General features: G+C 36.8%; 1 protein-coding gene across 1 annotated transcript in view; it reads left to right on the top strand.

The window, feature by feature from the left end:
• The window catches only part of IPO11 (importin 11), a gene marked incomplete at its 5' end in the record, with an annotated part of 133,096 nt that overhangs the window by 992 nt on the left and 110,424 nt on the right, over positions 1-21,680 (top strand). The window contains 3 exons of the mRNA XM_084233994.1: positions 4,605-4,705; positions 13,327-13,399; positions 16,021-16,224. Of these exons, the coding sequence (XP_084090120.1) occupies positions 4,605-4,705; positions 13,327-13,399; positions 16,021-16,224 (378 nt within the window). The remainder of the gene's footprint in view (positions 1-4,604; positions 4,706-13,326; positions 13,400-16,020; positions 16,225-21,680) is intronic.

The raw sequence follows: 21,680 nt of genomic DNA, 5'->3' as shown, positions 1-21,680 counted from the left end.
AACCACTTAATTCAAAGGGATAGATGCATTCCTATGTTGTTGCAGTACTATTTATAGTAGCCAAATTATAGAAACAATGTTAGTGTCAGGATAGATGTGAGTAGATTAATAAGAAAATGTGGAATTTATACATAGTAGAATGCTATTCAGCTATTAAAAGGAATGAACTCTTGCCATTTGTAACAACATGAGTGTAATTGGATGGGATTATGCTAAACAAAATAAGCCAGAAAGAGAAGGACAAGTTTTGGATGATTTCACTTATGTGGAATAAACAAAACAAAGAAACAGACAAAAAACCAAACAAATCCTGGAAATTTTACTGTAGAATTGATGCTACCAGAAGAGGCGGGTAGAGGGTAGGGGTCAAAGTGGGGAGGATTCACAGTGGGCTATTATGGGTACTTTGGCAATGGGTATGGTATGATAACATATATTTAAGAATTGTGATCCTCTACCTCTGAATTATAGACAGGGTTGTAAACCAACATTGCCACAAAAAAAGTAAATAAAATCTTTTCCTGGTTATTATGGAAAATACGATAATTTAACAGTTTGAAGGTTTCCCATACCTTAGAGATCAGCTCTGGATATTTGAGTTGTTTTTGGTGTGATACATAGTACATTTTGAGTCAGTTAAAATTCCTTAACATAGTCCTACATTTGTCCTATGCACCCACTCTTCTAAGATAACGTTTTTCAAGAAGTAAACCACTTTCATTTTTTACATATTCTTTTAAAACTTTCTCAGAGTTTAGAGCTTTTGCTTTATAAAATTGTTTTCTCACTGCCAGAATGAAAGAATACCTTTTTCTGTTGACAGCCTTCATTATATTTTCTTCTTCTTCTTTTTTTTTTTTTTTTAAAGATTTATTTATTGGGCCTCCCCTGGTGGCGCAGGTGGTTGAGCGCCACGCTGTGAAGCTGTCCGCAGTCTCTGCAGCGCGGGTTTGATCCCGGCTGTCGGGAGAGGGTCCCATATGGAACTGCAGACCTCTCCTGTCTCGCTTGCTGCTCCCCTCAGCAACGTATTTCGTCAGTCTGCCTGTTTTGTTCCCCACTCTGTCTCTGGTGAATCCTCTCACCCTCCCACGCATCTGGCCTGTACCCTGGTTCTTGTATAAATAAATAAATCTTTTTTTTTTTTAAGATTTATTTATTTATGCATACAAGTGCTGGGGTACAGGCCAGAGGTGTTGGAGGTGAGAGGATTCACCAGAGACAGAGTGGGGAACAGAACAGGCAGATTGACGAAAGTACACTGCTGAGGGGGAGTAGCAGGCGAGTCAGGAGAGGTCTGCTGCGCCAAGTGATTTGCTCCCTGGCCAGCCGGGGATTGAACTTGTGCTGCAGAGGCTGCAGACAGCTTCACAGTTTGCGTCTTAACCCCTTGCACCACCAGGGAGGCCCCAGCCTTCATTATTTTTTACTTCTGAAAATTTGAGAACTCTGATGAGTGTTTGCAATTTAATTTCTGGCCAGGGCAGTTAAATTACCAGTTGGATCAAAAACTGATGCAGTATTTGTCATTTGTCACTGATGCAGTATTTGTTTACCATATCTTGTAAAACAGAAAATCATAGCACTTGCCATACATATTTTGATATCATGGCTAAAGAGAGAGAATTGTGTTACATTTAAGAAGATAAATGAACATGAATGTAGGGAAAATTAAATGTGTAGTCATACTTTATATTCTAAATGTGTACATAAAAATTGGTCTAGTAACAATAAGGTAAAAACAGATTTTTTTTTTTAAGATATTTAAGGAAACAGATTTATTTATATAATTCCAGTATCATATTTGTAAATTTTGGGCATAGATTTTTAGAAAAATCTGAGTATCTTTACTCTTCATTTGTTTGTATATTCTATATAATTAGACTTGTGTTTTTTCAGGCTATGAAACACTTTTGGAATATCTTGTTTTAGTTACTACTGACCTTTAAAACAACAGTGCACTTGTTTAACTGTGATTTTTTTAATGTAATGTATGAATTAATAACAGTAAGTACCCAAACCTTGTTTTTATTTTTACTAGCTGAATTTTCCCCCCCCTGAGGAATAGTAAAATTTCCTTCAGATGAAATAGATTATAATAGATTAAAAAGAACCTGCTGAGTTTTTAATTCTTCCTTGTCCCCTATACTTACTGTCCAGGTACATTTAATCTACTTTTCATTCTAGTTTGGAGATTCCTAAATTTGTATATACTATCATAGGTTTGTGTTACAGTCTTATTTTATCTTATTTTTAAAGATAAAATAAAGATAAAATAAAGATAAAATAAGATAAAGATAAAATAAAATCTTATTTTTAAAGATATTTTTAAAGTCTTATTTTATCTTATTTTTTTAAAGATTTATTTATTTATGCATACAAGAACTGTGGTACAGGCCAGAGGTACAGGGGTTGAGAGGATTCACCAGAGACAAAGTGGGGAACAGAACAGGCAGACTGAAATACACTGCTGAGGGAAGCAGGGGGCGAGACAGGAGAAGTCTGCTGTACCATGTGGCTCAACTCCCTGGCCTGATTGAACTTAGGGATCGAACTCGTGCTGCAGTGACTGGGGATAGCTTCATAGTGCTGAGACTTAACCCCTTGCTCCACTAGTGAGGCCCGCTAGTCTTATTTTAAATATTTAGGGGATATTTCTACTTGCATTGACCCCTGCAAATTCATTTTCCTTGGTTTTCCAAGTGTAGCTAAGATAAGCTAAGATCCACCATCTTCTACAATACCCCTCACATTACACATTTGCTTAATATGAAGTTTTTGTTATACTGGGTCTGTGCTGGACTCCAGGCTGTAGATGATTCAATGGGTATGGGCGGTAGGCATGTGAAGTGTTAATATCAACTGTGATTAATGTGATGAGAGTAAAGTCCCAAAAGTAGAATAAATAGATGTTAGACAACAATCTTTGTAATCTTTTAAGTTTTAGATACATAGGACTTTCTAAAGATGAAATTATGGCATGGTACTTTTATACTTATGAATATTTTTTCCATAGTAAAGAACACACTTTTGCATCATTATTTTTGGGTTTGGTATTTACCCACATAGGGTTGTATATAAGAGATCAGTTCTGGGTATATGAGCTGTTTTTGCTTTGAGATGGAGTGCGTTTTGAATCAGTTACTATTCCTTAGCATAGTCCTACCTTTGTCCTATGTACCCAACATTATAAATAATTTTTCTTAAGGAAGTAAACCACTTTAATTTGCAGTGTTTGTGATGTTTTGTTTTTTGAAATAGTTTTTTAAAGCTCTTTTTAAAAAAAAGATTTATTTATTTTATGAATACAAGAACTGGGATATAGGCCAAAGACAGGGTGGGAGGAGGTGAGAGAATTCACCAGAGACAGAGTGGGGAACAGAACAGGCAGATCAACACAAATACACTGCTGAGGGGAGCAGCCGGCGAGTCAGGAGATGTCTGCTGTGTCATGTGGGTCACTTCTCTGGCCAGGGATCGAACTCATGCATTGGCTTTAGGTAGCTTCATAGTGCTGTGTCTTAACCCCTGTGCTACCAGGGAGGCCCCTGTTTGAGATGTTTACAATGTATTTTTATTTCCATATACATTTATAACTCAGTTAAAAAAAATTTTTTTTTAAGATTTATTTATTTTTATACAAGAACTGGGGTATAGGCTAGAGGCATGGGAGGGTGAAAGGATTCACCAGAGACAGAGTGGGGAGCATAACAGGCAGATGGATCAAAATATACTGCTGAGGGGAGCAGTGGGTGCGACAGGAAAGGTCTGCCGTGCCATGTGGGTATCTCCCTGGCCGGCCAGGAATCGAACCTGCACTGCAGAGACTGTGGACAGCTTCACAGAGCTGCACTCAAACCGTTGTGCCACCGGGGAGGCCCTCAGTTAAAATTTTTTAAATGTTACAAAGTAATGAGAATTTTCTACATCATTAAAATCATGTTGCATGGTTTGGCTTCCAGAGTCATTTTTCTAGTGTCCCACCACTGTGCAAAATGAGAACTGTCTGTATTTGGGTTAAACACAGTGAATATGGTTTTTAAGTAATGGTTAATTTTGAGTTGAAATGTTTCACATTACATCTACCTTTATATTAAAAGTATTCTGCTGCCAAACATATTGGTAACCATAATTGTTTTGATAAAGAGAATACTTTGAAATACATTATTTTATATTGTATATTAGTAATCTAGGGACTTGGACCCCTTGGAATCATGGAATCTTAGCTGTGATGGAGCTACTTTTTCTGAAGGTGTTTAGTTTAGTGGTGTGTATGTGTGTGTGTGTGGGGGGAGTTGTGCTGTTATTTGATTAGGTTTGTGTGTTTAATTTTTTATTAAGCAAAATTTCAAATAAAACTAGGCTAAGGTAATGATTCTCCACATACTCATTACTTGGTTTAATTAACATGCCACTGAGTAGGTATGCATTCTTATATGAATTATAGGACTGTAGATGTTTAGAAAATAGCAATATGGCATATATTGTGATAAAATTTAAGCAAGACTTTAAGTAAAAAATCTATTTATACTTTATTGTGGGTATATTAATTATAGTTTTAACTACTTAGATATTTATTCTCATAGTATGTTTTTTATTTGCAGAATATTTTCACAAACCACACTCTGGATGTAAATGTAAGATGGCTTGCTGTGCTATATTTTAAAAATGGAATTGATCGTTACTGGAGACGTGTAGCACCTCAGTAAGTTCCAGTGTTCTTCCCCTCCAGTGTAATCATTTCCAAATTAAAGAATATATAAGAATGTATGTTATAATCTTCATTTTTAATGTAAAAAGATAATTTGCTTACTTCAGCAGTACATACACTAAATTTGGAAAAATTCGGAGATTGGCATGGTTTCTATGATAGGATGACTTGCATATTCATAAGCATTTGATGTTTAAAAGAAATAAAGTGCTTTACTGAAGAAGAAAAGTGTTCTATGCTAGTTAAAAAATCCACACCCAATATATACACAATGAATACTATTCAGCAATCAAAAAAATTAAAATAATGCCATTTGCAGCAACATGGATGGAGCTAGAAGGGATTATGCTCAGTGGAAATAAGTCAGAAGGAAAAAGAAAAATATTGGATGGTTTCACTTATAAGAGGAATATAGGGAGACAAAATAAGGGATCAGGGAAAAATAACAATAAAAAACACAATGAAACAAAACTAAGCATACAACTATAAATCAGAGAAATTTTGCAGGGGAGGAAGTGGAAGAGGGGTCAAAACAAGGGCAGGAAGAGCACAAGGGACTATGGTGATGGTGCACAGGTGAATTGCTGGTGGAAATTCTGTGGTGACTATACCTGAGAAAAGAAAGCAAACATTGTACAAAAATGAACAATGATGTAAAACATACTTAAATATATTATTAAAAAAAATCAACAGCCATATTGCTTTTCACCATGGTATTTTTTAGGGGGGTTGGTAAGGAATTAGTGGATTTCTTGCTCTCTTTCTGCTTCTGAGAATCTCTAATTTTGTGGGCATGAAGCAAATGCTGGACTGAATAAGTCATGTTGATAAAGGTCTTTTTTTTTTAAAGAAGTATGCATTTAGCATTTTTTTTAAGTTTTATTTATTTATGCATATAAGAGCTGGGATGCAGGCTAGAGGTGCGGGGGGGGTGGGGGTGAAAGGATTCACCAGAGACAGAGTGGGGAACAGAACAGGCAGACTGACGAAATACATTGCTGAGGGGAGCAGCAGGCGAGACAGGAGAGGTCTCCTGTGCCATGTGGGTATCTTCCTAGCTGGCCGGGGATTGAACTTGTGCTGCAGAGGCTGCAGATTGCTTCATAGTATGGTACTTAACCCCTTGGGCCACCAGGGAGGCCCTACATTTAGGATTTTGAAAAAAAGTCTTTGAGAAGTTATCTCCCAGGACATTTCTGAACCAGCTGGATATTAAATTCCTAAGTCTTCTGCATAATTGCCTCTGTAGCAGAATGGGGTGATATTCATTCATACATATAATCTCATCAGATTCTGTTCTCACTGCTCTATATGTGGCTAAGTGAACAGATTTCTCAACATAATCAATTACATGTTATATAATTGACGGAAAGGCAATGTGGACATGACCCTGGAATTTATTTGGTAGAAAATTGTGAACTTTGCTGAGTAAGTAGTGTAGTCTTTGTTTACCAGCAGATGGCACTAAAGCTCTTTATGTTCTTATATTTATAAAACTTTAAAATAAAAAAATTGAGTACTGCAAGATATATAAAAGATACTGCACTTAAATAATATTGAAAACAATTAGAATATTTTAAGTCTTCACTTAGTATACTATAATTTGAAGCAAACGTCTTATTTTAGGAATTCATAATATTGAGAGAAATGAAGTAATAAGTGATAACAAATTGTGAGTTGCAGGAAACTGCAGCTGCACGTAAATTTTAGATGTTTCCTAAAATTCATTTTGTTTTACTGGTTGTATAAAGAATATCGTTATACTGGCATCTCAAAGGGAAGGTAAATTATCATTAAATATTTCAGATTTACTTTCACATAAAGTAAACTTATAATAAACTGTAACTCATTTTAAAAGTTAAGGAAAATATCATGTGGTATAAGGTAGTTAAATTCCAAGCTATCTCTTTTAGTTTATATTAAATGTACTGAGGGATTAAGCATGGTAAGAATATACTTAGCAAGGAGCAAAGGGACAGTATTAGTAATCAAACTCAAATTTAAGGTACTTGAAACATCTGTGGTTTTATCTAAATTCTATTTCATATAGTTCCTACTGTTACCACTATTTTTACAGTGATTAAGCTTCTATGTCAGTACTTTATATAATGCACCTTTTACTGGGTCCTAATCAATTTGATAATATCCAGTTTCTGCTTGGGATATAGTCCAACATCAGCCTAATGATGGCATATGCATAGAATAAGTGTTATCTATTACTGAACAGTTGCTAAAGACATCAAATTTTCTTCAGGTTTTAATGGCTTGTTTAATATGTATGTATTTTTTCATTGTTTTGGTAGCTAATCATTTTATTAATCTCTTACTTAAAGTTATGGAAACTGTTGAACCTGTTTCCTTGGGAAAAATACATATTTTACAGAGGTTACATAGAAATACATAGATTACAGAAATACTTCTAATAGGAAAACATAGATTTACATTGGACTTTGACTTTTTTTTGCCTAAATGTTTTTAACCTTGTTTTCTAATTTGATTACTAACCTTGAGCAGATGCTTTTAAGGTTAAAAAAAAAAAAACTTACTGAAGTATAATAAATAACACACATAAAAATCATACAAATGGAGGGTATAGTTTAAATGTTTATAAGGGCCTCTCTGGTAGTGTAGGGGTTAAGTCTCAGTGGTATCATGCTATAACTGCTGCAGCCTAAGTTCAATCCCCGGCCAGAGAGCTAACCCTCATAGGGCATAGCAGACTTCTGTCTCCTCCACTGCTCCCTTTAGCAGTGTATTTTGCCTGTCTTGCTCCCGCTCTATCTCTGGTGAATCCTCTTACCCTCCCCCACACTTCTGGCCTACACCTCAGTTCTATGCATAAATAAATAAATCATTAAAAAAATAAATATCTACCACTCAGAACTAGGTTGACTATTACTAGTACTCAGGAATCCTTCTTTCCCCTATTGTCATCTCTTAACATTACTCCTAGATCTCCTAGCATCTCCTAACATTGCTCATAGATTTTTTTTAACCTGTTTTTTTTTTAAGATTTATTTTACTTATTTATGCACACAAGAGCTGGGGTGTAGGCCAGAGGTGTGTGTGGGGTGAGAGGATTCACCAGAGACAGTGGAGAGCAGATTAGACAGAATGACTGAAATACACTGCTGAGGTGAACAGAGGGCCTCTCTTATAAGGAGAGTTCTGCCTTGCCATGTGGGTTAGCTCCCTGGCCAGGGATCAAGATCTCTGGCTGGGGATCGTGCTCTTGATGCAGTGGCTGCCAAAAGCTTTATAGCCCTGAGATGTAACCTGTAGTTGGGCCACTAGGGAGGCCTAGTTTTACCTGTATACAATTGGAAATCATATAGTATGTCCCCTTTGTATCTGACTGTTATTCATTGTTATATTTGTGAGATTTATTCATGTATTTGCAGTAGTTATTCTTTTATGTAGGGAATATACCATTCAATTTTAGAAATATACCACCGTTATCCTTCTGTCCTTGATGGGCACTAAATTGTTTCTAGGACTAAGTTTCTTTGAAAAATCTTTTACATGGCTTGTTGCATGTAAGTGTATATTTTATTATCATTTATGGTGAGATGCATATTCAATTTTAGTTGATACTGTCAGATAGTTTTCCAAACTGGTTATACCAGTTTGCACTCCTACTCCAGCGATGAGTGTTGGCATTTGCTGTACATTCTCCTCAGCACTGGGTCTAATCAGCCTTTAATTTTAGTCTTACTGGTGCACTTGGGAAAGTTTACATTTTCCTGATGAACAAAGAGTAACTTTTTTTTTAATATATATATTTTCATGTATATTTTTTATATCATTGTTCATTTTTATAGACTGTATGCTTTCTCCTCTCAGGTTTAGTCTCTATAAAATTCCTACTACCAATTCACCCGTGAACCTTAACCATAGTCACTTGTGCTCTTCCCTCCCCTGTTTTGATCCCTCTCCTTTCCCTTCCCCTTCAGAATGTCTCTGATTTATAGTTGCCTGCTAATTTTGTTGATTTTTATTATTTTTTTCTTAATCCCCTACTTGGTTCCCTATAGTCCTCCTATAAGTGAAAACATATGCTTTTTTTTTTTTCCTTTTGGCTTATTTCACTGAGCATAATCCTTTCTATCTCCATCCATGTTGCTGTGAAAGGTATGAGTTTATCTTTTTTGATTGCTGAATAGTATTCCATCGCATATATATACCACATCTCTTGATCCAGTCATCTATTTTTGGGCATTTGGGTTTTTTTAAAATTTTTTTTTAAGATTGATTTATTTATGCATACAAGAGCTGGGGTACAGGCCAGAGATGTGGGGTAAGAGAATTCACCAGAGAGAGAGTGGGGAACAGAACAGGCAGATTGACTGAAGTACACTGCTGGGGGAGCAGTGAGTGAGTTAGGAGAGGTCTGCTGTGCCATGTGGGTAGCTCCCTGGCTGGCTGGGGATTGAACTCGTGCTGCAGAGGCTGTGGTTTGCTTCATAGTGCAGTACTTAACCCCTTGCGTCACTAGGGAGGCCCTTTTTATATCTTACCTATAGTAAGTAGTGCTGCAGTAAACATAGGATTGCAGGTATTCTTTTGAATTAATGTTTTTGTATTCTTTGGGTAAATTCCTAGTAGTGGAATTACTGGGTCATATGGTGTCTCCATTTTTAGTGGTTTGAGGAACCTCCATATAGCTTTCTGTAGTTGTTAGACCGATTTGCATTCCCACCAACGGTGTCGGAGAGTTCCTTTTTCCAAGGAGTAACTTTTTAATATACTTATTATAGTCATTTGAGTATCCTGTTTTGTGAAGGAGCTGCCATTTGCACACTAAGAAGTTGGTTTGCCTTATTGATTTGTGTCCTTTATATTTACATTGGTCATAAATCCCTTCATTGAATGTACATATTGAAAATCATGTATTTTCAATTTAGTTCAATTTAGCTGTCTTTTATAATTCTTTTGGGACCTGTTTACAAATTTTTACTCTACCCAAGGTCATAAGAATATTAAAAATTTTTTGCTAGAAACCTTATTTTACTTTTTAAATTTAGGTGTTTTATCTATCTAGAAAATGATTTTTGTGTAAGGTATACATGAGAAGTAGATGCAATACCATGTGTTTTTTTTTTTAAGATTTATTTATTTATGCATACAAGAGCTGGGGTATAGGCTAGAGATCCAGGGGGTGAGAGAATTCACCAGACAGAGTGGGGAACAGAACAGGCGGATTGACTGGAGTACACTGCTGAGGGGAGCAGCGGGCGAGTTAGGAGAGATCTGCTGCGCCATGTGGGTAGCTCCTTGACCAGCTGGGGGAGCGAACTTGTTCTGCAGAGGCTGCGGACAGCTTCAGAGGTTGCGTCTTAACCCCTTGCGCCACCAGGGAGGTCCCACCATGTGTATTTTTTCCTTTCACATTTCATTGGTTCCCTTATTATATAATCAGGCACTTGGTACTGATGGATCTGTATTTGGATTTTCTATTTTTTCTTATTGGCATATTTGTCTGCTTTTAACTACTATATTTTATAAGGTGTAATGTGCTTACTATTACTTTTTTTGGATTAATTTGCTGTTTTCTAGCTTTTTTTAAATGAGCTTAGTATGATTTTCAGTCTTTCTATATATGCCATTAAAACATTAAGACTTTTCTTGTAATCATGGCCTAAGGTTAGTTTCCTAAGTCTTGATCTGTAGTCTTTTTGTTACCAGTAAGTTAAAAATAATTACTAATCCCCCTGTGATTGGATTTTAGATCATGTATTAATTAAAAGTATTTAGTTTAATTCCCAAATGTGGAGCTTTTCAGTTTTTTTTTTTTTTTAAGATTTCTTTCTTTGAAATACCTTGGTTTATTGTAATGTACATTACAATGTAGATTGTAATTTTATACACATGTCAGTGAGGTCAACTTTTTAAATTATGCTGTTCAGATCTTTTGTATCCTTATTAATTTTGTGCTGCGTTTTCCATCACTTACCGATGGAGGTGTGTTAACCTCTAAATATGATTATGAACTTGCCTACGTTTTTGTTTTTGTTCTCTTTTAGAGGCTATGTTGCTAGAGGTTCAGGGTTATTATTTTCCTATTGAATTGATCATATCCTGTATATGAAGTGTTCTTCTTTGTCTTTAGTTATGTGTTTTGACTTAAAGTCTAATTTTTCTGATTTAATAGAGCCACACCAACCATCCTATGGCTAGTATTTTCATGGTATATCTTTTTTTGCCATTTTCCCTAGTATTTCTTTGCTGTTAGATTTGAATATTTCCTCATAAACTTCAAATAGATGGATTTTATTTTAAATCCAGTCTCAAAAACATTGAATTTTAGCATTACATTTACTTATATTTGACATAATAACTGATAAGGTCAGGGATAAATCTATCATTCACTATTTGTTTTCTGTTTGTCTCTATCTGATCTTTGTGACACACCCCTCCTCTCTTATTTTCTTTCTTGCCTTTCTTTGGATTATTCAGTAAGTTTTTTATTTCTCAATTTCCGCCTCTTTGTACTTGTTAGGACACTTTTACTAATAAGTGCTTTTCATAGAGATTATAATATGTATCCATGACTTACTGGAGACAGTCCTTAGATGTAATTTATTTTATCCACATAAATTAAAAAACATTGTGATACTTTATTTCCATTTATATCTTTTTGTTTTTAGTAGTATTATTGTTGAGTACTTTTAATTCTAATAGGTTTTGAACTTTGCTAAATACTACCTTATGTTATTTTGCCATCAGTATTTAATTTTATCTTTCAGTTTTACTGGGCTTCCATCTGGGTTCATTTGTCTTCTGCATGATGAATTGCCTTTTGTATTTTTTTCAGTGCCCCTTTTTTCATTGTCCCTTCAGGGTCCTGTGACTGAATCCTCGAAAGCAGAGGGCCTTTTTTTCTCATGCTGCAATCTGGCTCTTTTCCATAGGCTTACCTTCTAGTTCATCACCTTTATTTCACTTACTGTATTTGTCAGGTCTAGGATTTCCCTTTGATATTTAAACAAAAATAAATTCCATTTCTCTGGTGAAATTCTTCATCCTTTGCTTATTTTCTTGAATATAATCATAAATATTCTGTAATTTTTATAACTACACTGTAAAGCTCTTATTTCTGTGTGTGTTTTGATTGTTTCCTCTCTTGTGTGGTATGCCTGGTAGTTATGATTGAGTGTTGAACAATCCTATTGGGAAATTTGGAGAGGCTTTGAATTTTGTTATTTTTCTCCAGAGAAATTTTAATTTCTCTAGAAAGCAAATAGAATATGATCTTAACCTTGATGTAGTTGAGGGTGGTCCTAATTTACTCTTAGTCCCAGGTATTAGCTTTACTGGGATTTCAACTGCAAGCCTCAGGTGTTTACCAAAGTATTGCCTTCTTAGTGGGCCCTGATTTCAGTTTTTGTGTATCTAGCATTGTGAGACTTGCTGAAATTTCTCTTTAGCTCTTTAGTTCCTAGCTGCTATTTTCAGCTTGATTTCCTCTGGATAAGTAATTCAAGGGGAAATGTACTGGTTTATCACACGTCATTTTCTATTTCTTGAAGACTCCTGTCTTTCAAGTCCTGGCTACTGGGTTGTTTTTAGATGCTGTATTAGTTTCAGAGGGCTGCAGAAATTACCACAACCTAGGTAGATTCAAACATTAGAAGTGTTTTCCCTCACTTCAGGAGACGAGGAGTTTAAAGTTAAGACGTGCAGGATTGAATGCGCTTTCCATTTGTGACAACATGGATGAACTGGAAGCAATTAAGCTAAGTGAAGTAAGCCAGAAAAAGAAAGACACATACTGGATGATGGATTCATCTCAAATATAGAGGGAAAAAAAGTCTGACAACACTAAACCAAAACAAACCCTAGAAATCTAATTGTAAAACTGAGGCTACTAGAAGGGGAGGGAAAAGGTGGAGAGGAAAAGGTAGAGGAAGGAGGCCCAGTGGACTATGGTGGAAGACCATGGGTGGCTTGGTGGTAGGATTCTATATTTCTGAATCATATACAGTTGTAAATCAGTGTTATCATAAAAATATTTAAAAATTAATTTTTGAATACAGTTCACACCTAAAATATATCTTATACAATGAAGTCTTCATCTCCGTCCTTTAGCTATGTAGTTTCTCTTCTCATTTGCTGTCAAAATTATTAGTATTGTTATTTCCAGAGATATAAGATGAAAGTTCTTAAAGTTGTTTATTTCTAATAATTGTTCTATCCAAGTCGTCTCTGATTCTTGTTCCTCTTCCCTGTAGAGTAACCTCACTCAAATTTTATTAATGAGGTTAGAGAAGACTTGTATTTCCTCATATAGTTTTTTTTTTTAGCCAGCCTTTAAATTTTTTATAGGCAAGTGTGTTTACATCAATAAAAGCAAACATCAAAATATCACAGTCATTATTTTGTGTTTTTCTTATTTCCTGTTGCTTACTATTTTGTGCTTCCTATTCAATTATGAAGGAATTTTATGCTTTTTAATTAAGTGCCAATATATAAGAAATGGGAATAATTCTATTTACTAACCAGAAATGATCAGAGACACCTTGTTTGAAAGGCTTTTTATTGTTAATTCACAGTAATACTTCCTGCATTTAATATTGGCTATCATTCTCTAGCATAATAAATATATCTTTTTACAGTGCTCTCTCAGAAGAGGAGAAATCTACATTGCGTGCAGGGCTAATTACCAACTTCAATGAACCAATAAACCAGGTGAGGAAGAAAATGAATGCCAACTACTCTTTTTGTTTCCTTAGTTTTTGCTTTTCCAAATTAATTTTGTTTTTACATGAAGTCCATTTTTTTTTTTTAAAGATTTATTTTATTTATTTATGTATACAAGAGCTGGGGTGTAGGCCAGAGGGGTGTGTGTGTGTGGGGGGGGGGTGGGTGAGAGGATTCACCAGAGACAGAGTGGGGAGCAAACAGACAGATTGACTGAAATACCCTGCTGAGGGGAGCAGTGGGTGAGACAGGAGAGGTCCACTGTGCCATGTGGGTTAGCTCCCAGGCCAGGAACTGAACTTATGCTACAGTGGCTGCTGATAGCTTCATAGTGCTGAGACTTAATACCTTACATCACTAGGTAGACCCAAAATGTCCATTTGTTTTGTTGTTTTGTTTTATACATACTTCTCTATTGATTTCTTGATCCAATTCTAGCTGTTAAAAATTGTTGTTAGATTTAGCTATTCATTAGCATTCTCATTTTTTGAGCCAGTGTTGAAAGCAAATTTCTATATATTTGTAGTTTTACTGCAAAAAAAAAAATCATCTTAATCATTTTGATTATCCTTTTTTATTTTATTTTATTTATTTATTTTTAAACCCTCACGGGTGGCCAGGGAATGAACCAGTGCTGCAGAGGCTGCAGGCAGCCTCGCAGCCCAGCGCTCAACCACTGCCCCACCAGGGGAGGCCCTCAGTTTCCTTCTTAATACTGTGTTGTTGTTTTTTTTTTTTTTTTTAAGATTTGTTTATTTATTTATTTATATAAGCACTAGGTACAGTCAGAAGTGCTGGAGGGTGAGAGAATTCACCAGAGCGGGGAGCAGGGCAGGCAGAAGGACTGAAGTACACTGCTGAGGGGAGCAGGGGAGCAGCGGGCGGCAAGAGAGGTCTGCGCGCCTTGTGGGAGGTGGCCGGGGAGCAGCTGGGGATGGAACCCACGCTGCAGAGGCTGCGGGCAGCTTCGCAACCCAGCGCTCAACTGCTGCGCCACCAGGAGGCCCTTGATTATCCTTTTTTAAAGCTACAGGTTGTCTTCAGATTTTTACTATTTCCTTGATAATCACATTTTCAATTTTTACTACTTTTTGGGGATAGGAATTAGAATATGTGGGCATTTTTTTTCCCTCAGTGAGATTTTCATTCTAATAAAATAATTTTTGTTTATGGATAAAAAACAGTTACTGTCATACTTGATTCTTTCAATTTGAGTGTTAAATCGTACTTTATTTGGTAGTGTCTCCAGTGCAGTTTTATTTCAACTTGTTTAAGTGATCTCAGTTGTATGCATTGTAGCTTTTTGACTAAAGAGATGAGAGAAGATGGAAAGGAATCGAATGATTCTTACTGGGGCAGGACATGGTTGGGTGGCTGAGGGGGTAAACTATTGTTTGGGTGTCCTGTCAGCCAACATTTGGAAAGCGACTGATCTGTGCAAATATCAGTATTTACATACTTAATGTTTGATGTTCATTTCTGCTTTTCAGTGGTTCTTAAGCTTTGTGGTCTTAGAACTTCCTATACTGCTGAAATAAAACCCTCAAGTGTCACATCTGTTGATACTTATTATAAATTAAAGTTGAGAAAATTAAAAATATTTATTAATTAAAGGTAGTAAAATCATTATTTGTTAATATAAAGAAGTTAAAAATGGGCAGTAGTTATTTCCTCGTACAATAAATATTTATTTATTTATACAAGAACTGGGGTACAGTCAGAAGTGCGGGAGGGTAAGAGAATTCACCATAGCCAGAGCCAGAACCAGAACAGACAGACCAACGAAATACACTGCTGAGGGGAGCAGCGGGCGGCAGGAGAGGTCTGCGCGCAATGTGGGACCCTCACCGGCTGGCCAGGGATCGAACCAGCGCTGCAGAGGCTGCGGGCAGCTTCTCAGCCCAGTGCTCAACCGCTGCGCCACCAGGGGAGGCCCTACAATAAATATTTAAAGAGAAGGGTGGCATTCTTTTGCATATTTGCATATGTCTTTAATGTCTGAATTTTTTTTTAAAGATTTATTTATACAAGAAACGGAGTAGAGGCCAGATGCGCGGGAGGGTGAGAAGATTCACGAAAGACAGAGTGGTGAATAGAACAGGCAGACTGAGGAAATACACTGCTGAGGGGAGCAGTGGGCGCAACTGGAGTGGTCTGCCGTGCCATGTGGGACCCTCACCGGCCTGGCGACCGGGATCAAACCGGTGCTGCAGAGGCTGTGGACTGCTTTACAGCATGGCGCTCAACCACCTGTGCCACCAGGGGAGGCCCTAATGTCTGAATATTTTAAAGAAGCCATCTAGATTTTCCTATCTTCTTCATTTACTCTGTTGTGATATATATTTTTATATAAGTTATATGAAGAGACTCTAGCTTCACAAAGATATGTTATTGGTAATAGGAGCTCACAGACACCTCATAGATTCTTAGGCTCCTCAGGAATCCATAGACCACACTTTGAGAACGGTGTCTTAAGCAGTTATTCAGTGAAATTTTTTCACTTTGGTCAAATGTGTAATTAACCAAAAAGGTTATTTTCAACTATGAATGCATTTCTTATTCACTGGTTTGATGTCATATATTTATTTCTGACAATTTTTTTCTCCTAGATTGCAACTCAGATTGCAGTGCTGATTGCAAAAGTTGCTCGATTGGACTGTCCCAGACAGTGGCCTGAACTGATTCCCACTCTTATAGAATCTGTTAAAGTCCAAGATGATCTTCGACAGCATAGAGCATTACTTACTTTCTATCATGTTACTAAGACCTTGGCCTCTAAACGTCTGGCAGCGGATAGAAAGCTGTTTTATGATGTAAGTGATTTAATCTGGTTAAATATGATTTGAATACTGTGCTACTTACATAAAATTATCTAATTTTATCTCTAAAATATTTTTTGAAAGATTGCACATTCTTTCTAGTTGACCTCAGAAGGTTCAGAATAATAGATAACATCTGAATGATTTTAAGTTAGTGATATAAACTTAATGATATGATCACTTAGTAGCCAGATTGGTAGAGAATAATCTGAATCCTGGTTTGAGGTTATGAAGTAGTTCAAATAAGATGCTAAAGCTCTTAAATAGGTAGTGGTAAAAGGAACATTTAGGAGGTTGCAGAGTTGAAATTTAGCAAGTTAAAATTGACATGTCTGGATAAGTGTGTGTAGGATGATGGAGAGAAGTGTATGTAGAAGGGATCTGACATAGCTAGGGGATGGAAGTGATAGTCCTTCATTAAGTATTTTGATGTTATTTGTTGAAAAGGCTTTTCTTTCTTCATTAATTGCTTGGGTGCTTTTGTATTTGACTGTTTTGGCCTACCAAAACAGTGATTTTCATATTTCAACCTAATATTATGGACTGCACCATGTAACACTGGTGACTCTTTTCAACAGTACTCTTTTTTTTTTTTTCTCTCCACATTATGTTTATTGAGGTTAAGTAGGTTTGTATTGTTGTATCTACTTTAGGGGTTGTAAGTTTAACCTCTACAGTATGTTTTCACATCCTACCCACTACTAGTGCCCCAGTCATCCTCCACCATGTGCCCACCCTGCCACCTTTCCCCTCTGTTTGTCTCAGTTTTTCAGTAAGATGTTAAGAGATTATTACTTTATTTTTAAGATTTATTTTATTTATTTAGGGATACAAGAACTGGGGTGTAGACCAGAGGTGCGGGGGATGGTGGTGGTGGTGAGAGGATTCACCAGAGACAGAGTGGGGAATAGAATAGGCAGATTGACGGAAATACACTGCTGAGGGGAGCAGCAGGCAAGACAGGAGAGATCTGCAGCACCTTGTGGATCAGCTCCCTGGCCGGGGATCCAACTTGTGCTGCAGTGACTGCAAATAGCTTTATAGTGCGGAGACTTAACCCCTTGTACCAACAAGGAGGCCCAAGAGATTATAATTGTTAGGGTTTTGACTAATCTTTGTAATCTTTGTTACGTTCAACATTTTTTTTTTTTTTTTTATTTATTATATTTGTTTGTTTGTTTTGTTTATACATGCGCTGGGTACAGTCAGAAGCGCGGGAGGGTGAGAGAATTCACCAGAGCCAGAGTGGGGAGCAGAGCAGGCAGAGGGACTGAAGTACACTGCTGAGGGGAGCAGCGGGTGGCAGGAGAGGTCTGCGCACCATGTGGGATCCTCCTCCGGTGGCCGGGGAGCAGCCGGGGATCGAACCGGCGCCGCAGAGGCCGCAGGCAGCTTCGCAACCCAGCGCTCAACCGCTGCGCCACCGGGGAGGCCCTGTTACGTTCAACATTTAAGTGAAATGATCAGTAGTTGTCATTCTTCTTTTGACTGATTTTGCTTAGCATTCATTGTCCTCTACTTCCATCCATATTGTCACAAATGGCAAGAATTCATCCTTTTCTGCAGTTGTGCAGTTTTCCTGTGTGTGTGTGTGTGTGTGTGTGTGTGTGTACATAGACTATATTTTTCTGACCCACTCCTCTGTTCTTGGACACTTAGGCTGTTTCCATAATTTTGCTATTGTAAATAGGTTTGCAGTGAACATAGAAGTAAATATATCCCTTCAAATTAGTGTTTTTGTATTTTTGGGTAGATACCTAAGAGTATAATTACTGCATCATTAAGTAGATCTGTTTTTAATATATTGAGAAATGATATTTTCCCTAGGGACTAGACCAGTTTACATTCCCACTAACAGTGTAGGAGGGTTTCTATTTCTCTACATCCTTCCCAGCATTTGTTGTTCTACTCTTTGAATTGTGCCTAGTCAGGGTCCTTATTCTGGATAATTTGTTTGAATTAAATTCTTGACAACTTCAACTTTCTTACTTGGTTGTCTTGTACCAGGAAGCGATTACTTCTCCATATACAGTGAAATATAGGTTTACCTTGGATCTTGTATTAATTTAAATAAAGAAATTGGTATTTTTATTGTATTGTACTGAGTTATAATGTTGACTTAACTATACCATGAGTTTTAGGCAGGAGAATTGTCCCTCTTATTGCTTTAGTCTTAACTAACCCAGAAGAGTATACATAATGGGTTGTACTCAATAAATGTTAAATGAGTAAGCAATAGAAGATTTGTTCCTAGGTACCTGCCAGCTTTAAGAGTACTCTACTGTAAAACTTCAGTAAGCATGAGTTTGGGGAGGATATTTACAACTCAAGATTCCTGGAAAAAAATCAACTTTAGCATCTTTCAATATGGACTAGAGTAGTGGAACCTTGAAACATGGAGCATATAGTATAGGCTAGGAGGGAAATCTCATCTAGTTGGGTTGGGATTCAAGATGTTTTGTTTAATGGAAGTTAGCTAATTTGGTCAGGCATCATTATAAAAAGTAATTTTGCTAGTTAATAAAGTGTCCACTATTATTTTGGTAATCTGAGGTATATGAAAATCATCCTTTTCATAATATGTTTACTTTAATGCCAAATGGTCTTGATGTACTAGTTCCAATACACACAAAAAAATGCAAGCTCACAGTTGCTATGGCAGAGTAGTGTGGAGTGCATGGTGAACTGCTGCTACCTGCTGATCAGTGCATCTGAACAGTTCTTATATCCTCTTTCCTTCCATATTAAAAGAAATTAGTTTCTTTTCAGGGTGAGAGATTACAAAATCAGTTGAGAAAAAATTGTTTTTGTGGTAACAAAATTCAACTTGATTTGACACAAAAAGGAATTTCTTTCTATAAAATATATGCTTTTCATATAAACCTGAATATAAAAATGTTGACATTAACTCAGTTAAAAATCTAAAGTCAGGCCTCCCTGGTGGCGCAAGGGGTTAAGACACAACCTATGAAGCTATCTGTAGCCACTACAGAATGAGTTCAATCCCCGGCCAGGAAACTACCCACATGGCACAGCAGACCTCTCCTGTCTTGCCTGCTGCTCCCCTCAGCAGTGTATTTCAGTCAGTCTGCCTGTTCTGTTCCCCATTCTGTCTCTGGTGAATCCTCTCATCCCTTGCACTCTGGCCTGTACCCCAGTTCTTGATGCATAAATAAAGAAATTAAAAAAAATTCTAACGTCTATGAGAGCAAGGAAGATTTAAAGTACAAATAATAAATCTAATGTAGTTATAAATGTATTTATCAAATAATATCTTATAGACAGACTATATAACCCAGAAAGATACATTGCTGTTGTAAATGAAGTAGCTCATACCAAAAAAATGAAAATGTATTTTTTTAAGATTTACTTTATTTGTTTATGGATACAAGAACTGGGGTGTAGGCCAGCGGTGTGGGAGGTAAGAAGATTCACTAGACACAGAGTGGGGAGCAGAAAAGGCGAATCTACTGAAATACACTGCTGAGGGAAGCAGCAGGAGAGGCGAGAGATCTACTGCGCCATGTGGGTTAGCTCCCTGGCTGGGGATCACTCATATTGCAGTGGCTGGGGATAACTTGATAGCACTGAGACTTTAACCCCTGTGCTACCAGGAAGGCCCAGAAGTTTGTTTTTTTTTTTAAAGATTTTTTATTTATTTATACAAGAACTGGGGTATAGGTCAGAAGTGGGGGAGGGTGAGAGAATTCACCAGAGACAGAGCGGGGGCGTGGTGGGGGGGGCAGAATAGGCAGACAGACCAAGACACTGCTGAGTGGAGTGGCGGGTGAGGCAGGAGAGGTCTGCCACGCCATGTGGATTTCTCCCTGGCTGGCCAGGAATCGAATCCGTGCTGCAGAGGCTGCGGACAGCTTCACAATGCGGTGCTCAACCCGCTGCGCCACCAGGGAGGCCAGAGAAGTTTGCATTTTTAATCACTATTTTTTTTTTTTAGAAGCCAAGACCTTTATACAAAGACCTTAGTGTTATTCCTTCTCTTATATTTTCTTGGCATTCAATAGAGGTCTTAACCAACTGACCATATTAGATTCTTTGCTGTGCAATTTTGACATGCAATGAGTTAAACAGTCTTCCTAATAGGAAAATTTCAACATACTTGTGTTGAGATAATAGTACAACTACCTCCAAATAGTCTTCACCCATATTTAACTGTTCTTATGGTGTTGCTGCATTTGCTTTTTTCTTCTGCTGGAACAAACCCTGACCACCCCATTTCATCCAAGAGTACTTTAATATGAATCTTTTAAAAGGACATTTTTCATAACCCATTTTTATTAGGTATCATTTAAGCCTGGATATTAGGAATTAATCTTAATTTCTTGTACTTAAGAGTCAATTATAGACTTGCCTACTGTCTGTGTACAAGAGAGCTGTGTAATACTGACACTAATAGTATGTTCATGGGGAAAGAAAATACACCCTCAAAAGTCATTTTGTAAGCTATTAAAATCTGCCATGGAAGAAAACATACTATAGTCAAGGCTATAACAGCAAAAATTAACAAAACACTGGAGGATTTGGGATTGATATTCCCACTAAACATCATACACATTATTTGTGCAAAGGTATGAGAAAACTGTGAGACCAGGTGAAGTCAAATCACCTTACACTTCAGAAGAGACTTCTTGATGAGTTGCTGTGCTTTCTAAAGAAAGAAACTTAACAGAACCACATAGCTTCTTCCAGTTGGATTGATTAGTTTAAGAAAGATAACTCAGTTTCATAGGTAAGACTTTCAAACTTAGTTCTAATAAACTTACTTCATGAAGTTGTCTTTCAAGAAGATTCTCATAGTTTCAATTATAAATGTTAAATTTGAGAGCGCCAAAAAGCCACTTACATGAGATAGGTCAAGCCTTGAGGAAATTATAGTGTAGTAAAATTTATGAAAGTAGATGTATTTTTGTAAGTTTATCACCAAGTAGGTTAAATATATCTTGTTATCAGTTTTGTTGGGTCGTTCTAATTGCCATACTAAATGCCATATTGAGTCTAGATTTTATCTCTTACTCTGCCAAATTTTATACTGACTTTCAAAAAGCATCATTCAAAGAGTGACTCCTATAATCTATAAAAAATCATTTCTGCCCTCAACCTATACAGGGATTTGTGCATGTGTATCTAGGCTTATATATATGGGGGAAAGAAGGACCTTTTTATAGAAACTTTAAGGGAGGAGAGTCTCATAGTAACTAACTTGATTACCCCTACCCCGAAATGGAGCTGCACTAAACTAGAATATTTACGTATAACATGGTGTCATGGTACTTACTCTTTCTGCATGGTTCACATGGTCATTTGAGTCCTAAGAAAAAGGAACTAGAATAGGGAGCATAAAAATATAAAAACCTTATGACCAGACTCTGTAAATTGTTCTTAAAGCAGTGTTAATTTATGCTTTGTTCTTTTGCCCATTTATCTAGTCATCT

This window comes from Talpa europaea (genome assembly GCF_964194135.1).
Source record: "Talpa europaea genome assembly, chromosome: 5".
NCBI lineage: Eukaryota > Metazoa > Chordata > Mammalia > Eulipotyphla > Talpidae > Talpa > Talpa europaea.
This window is presented reverse-complemented; position numbering and strand designations above follow the sequence as displayed.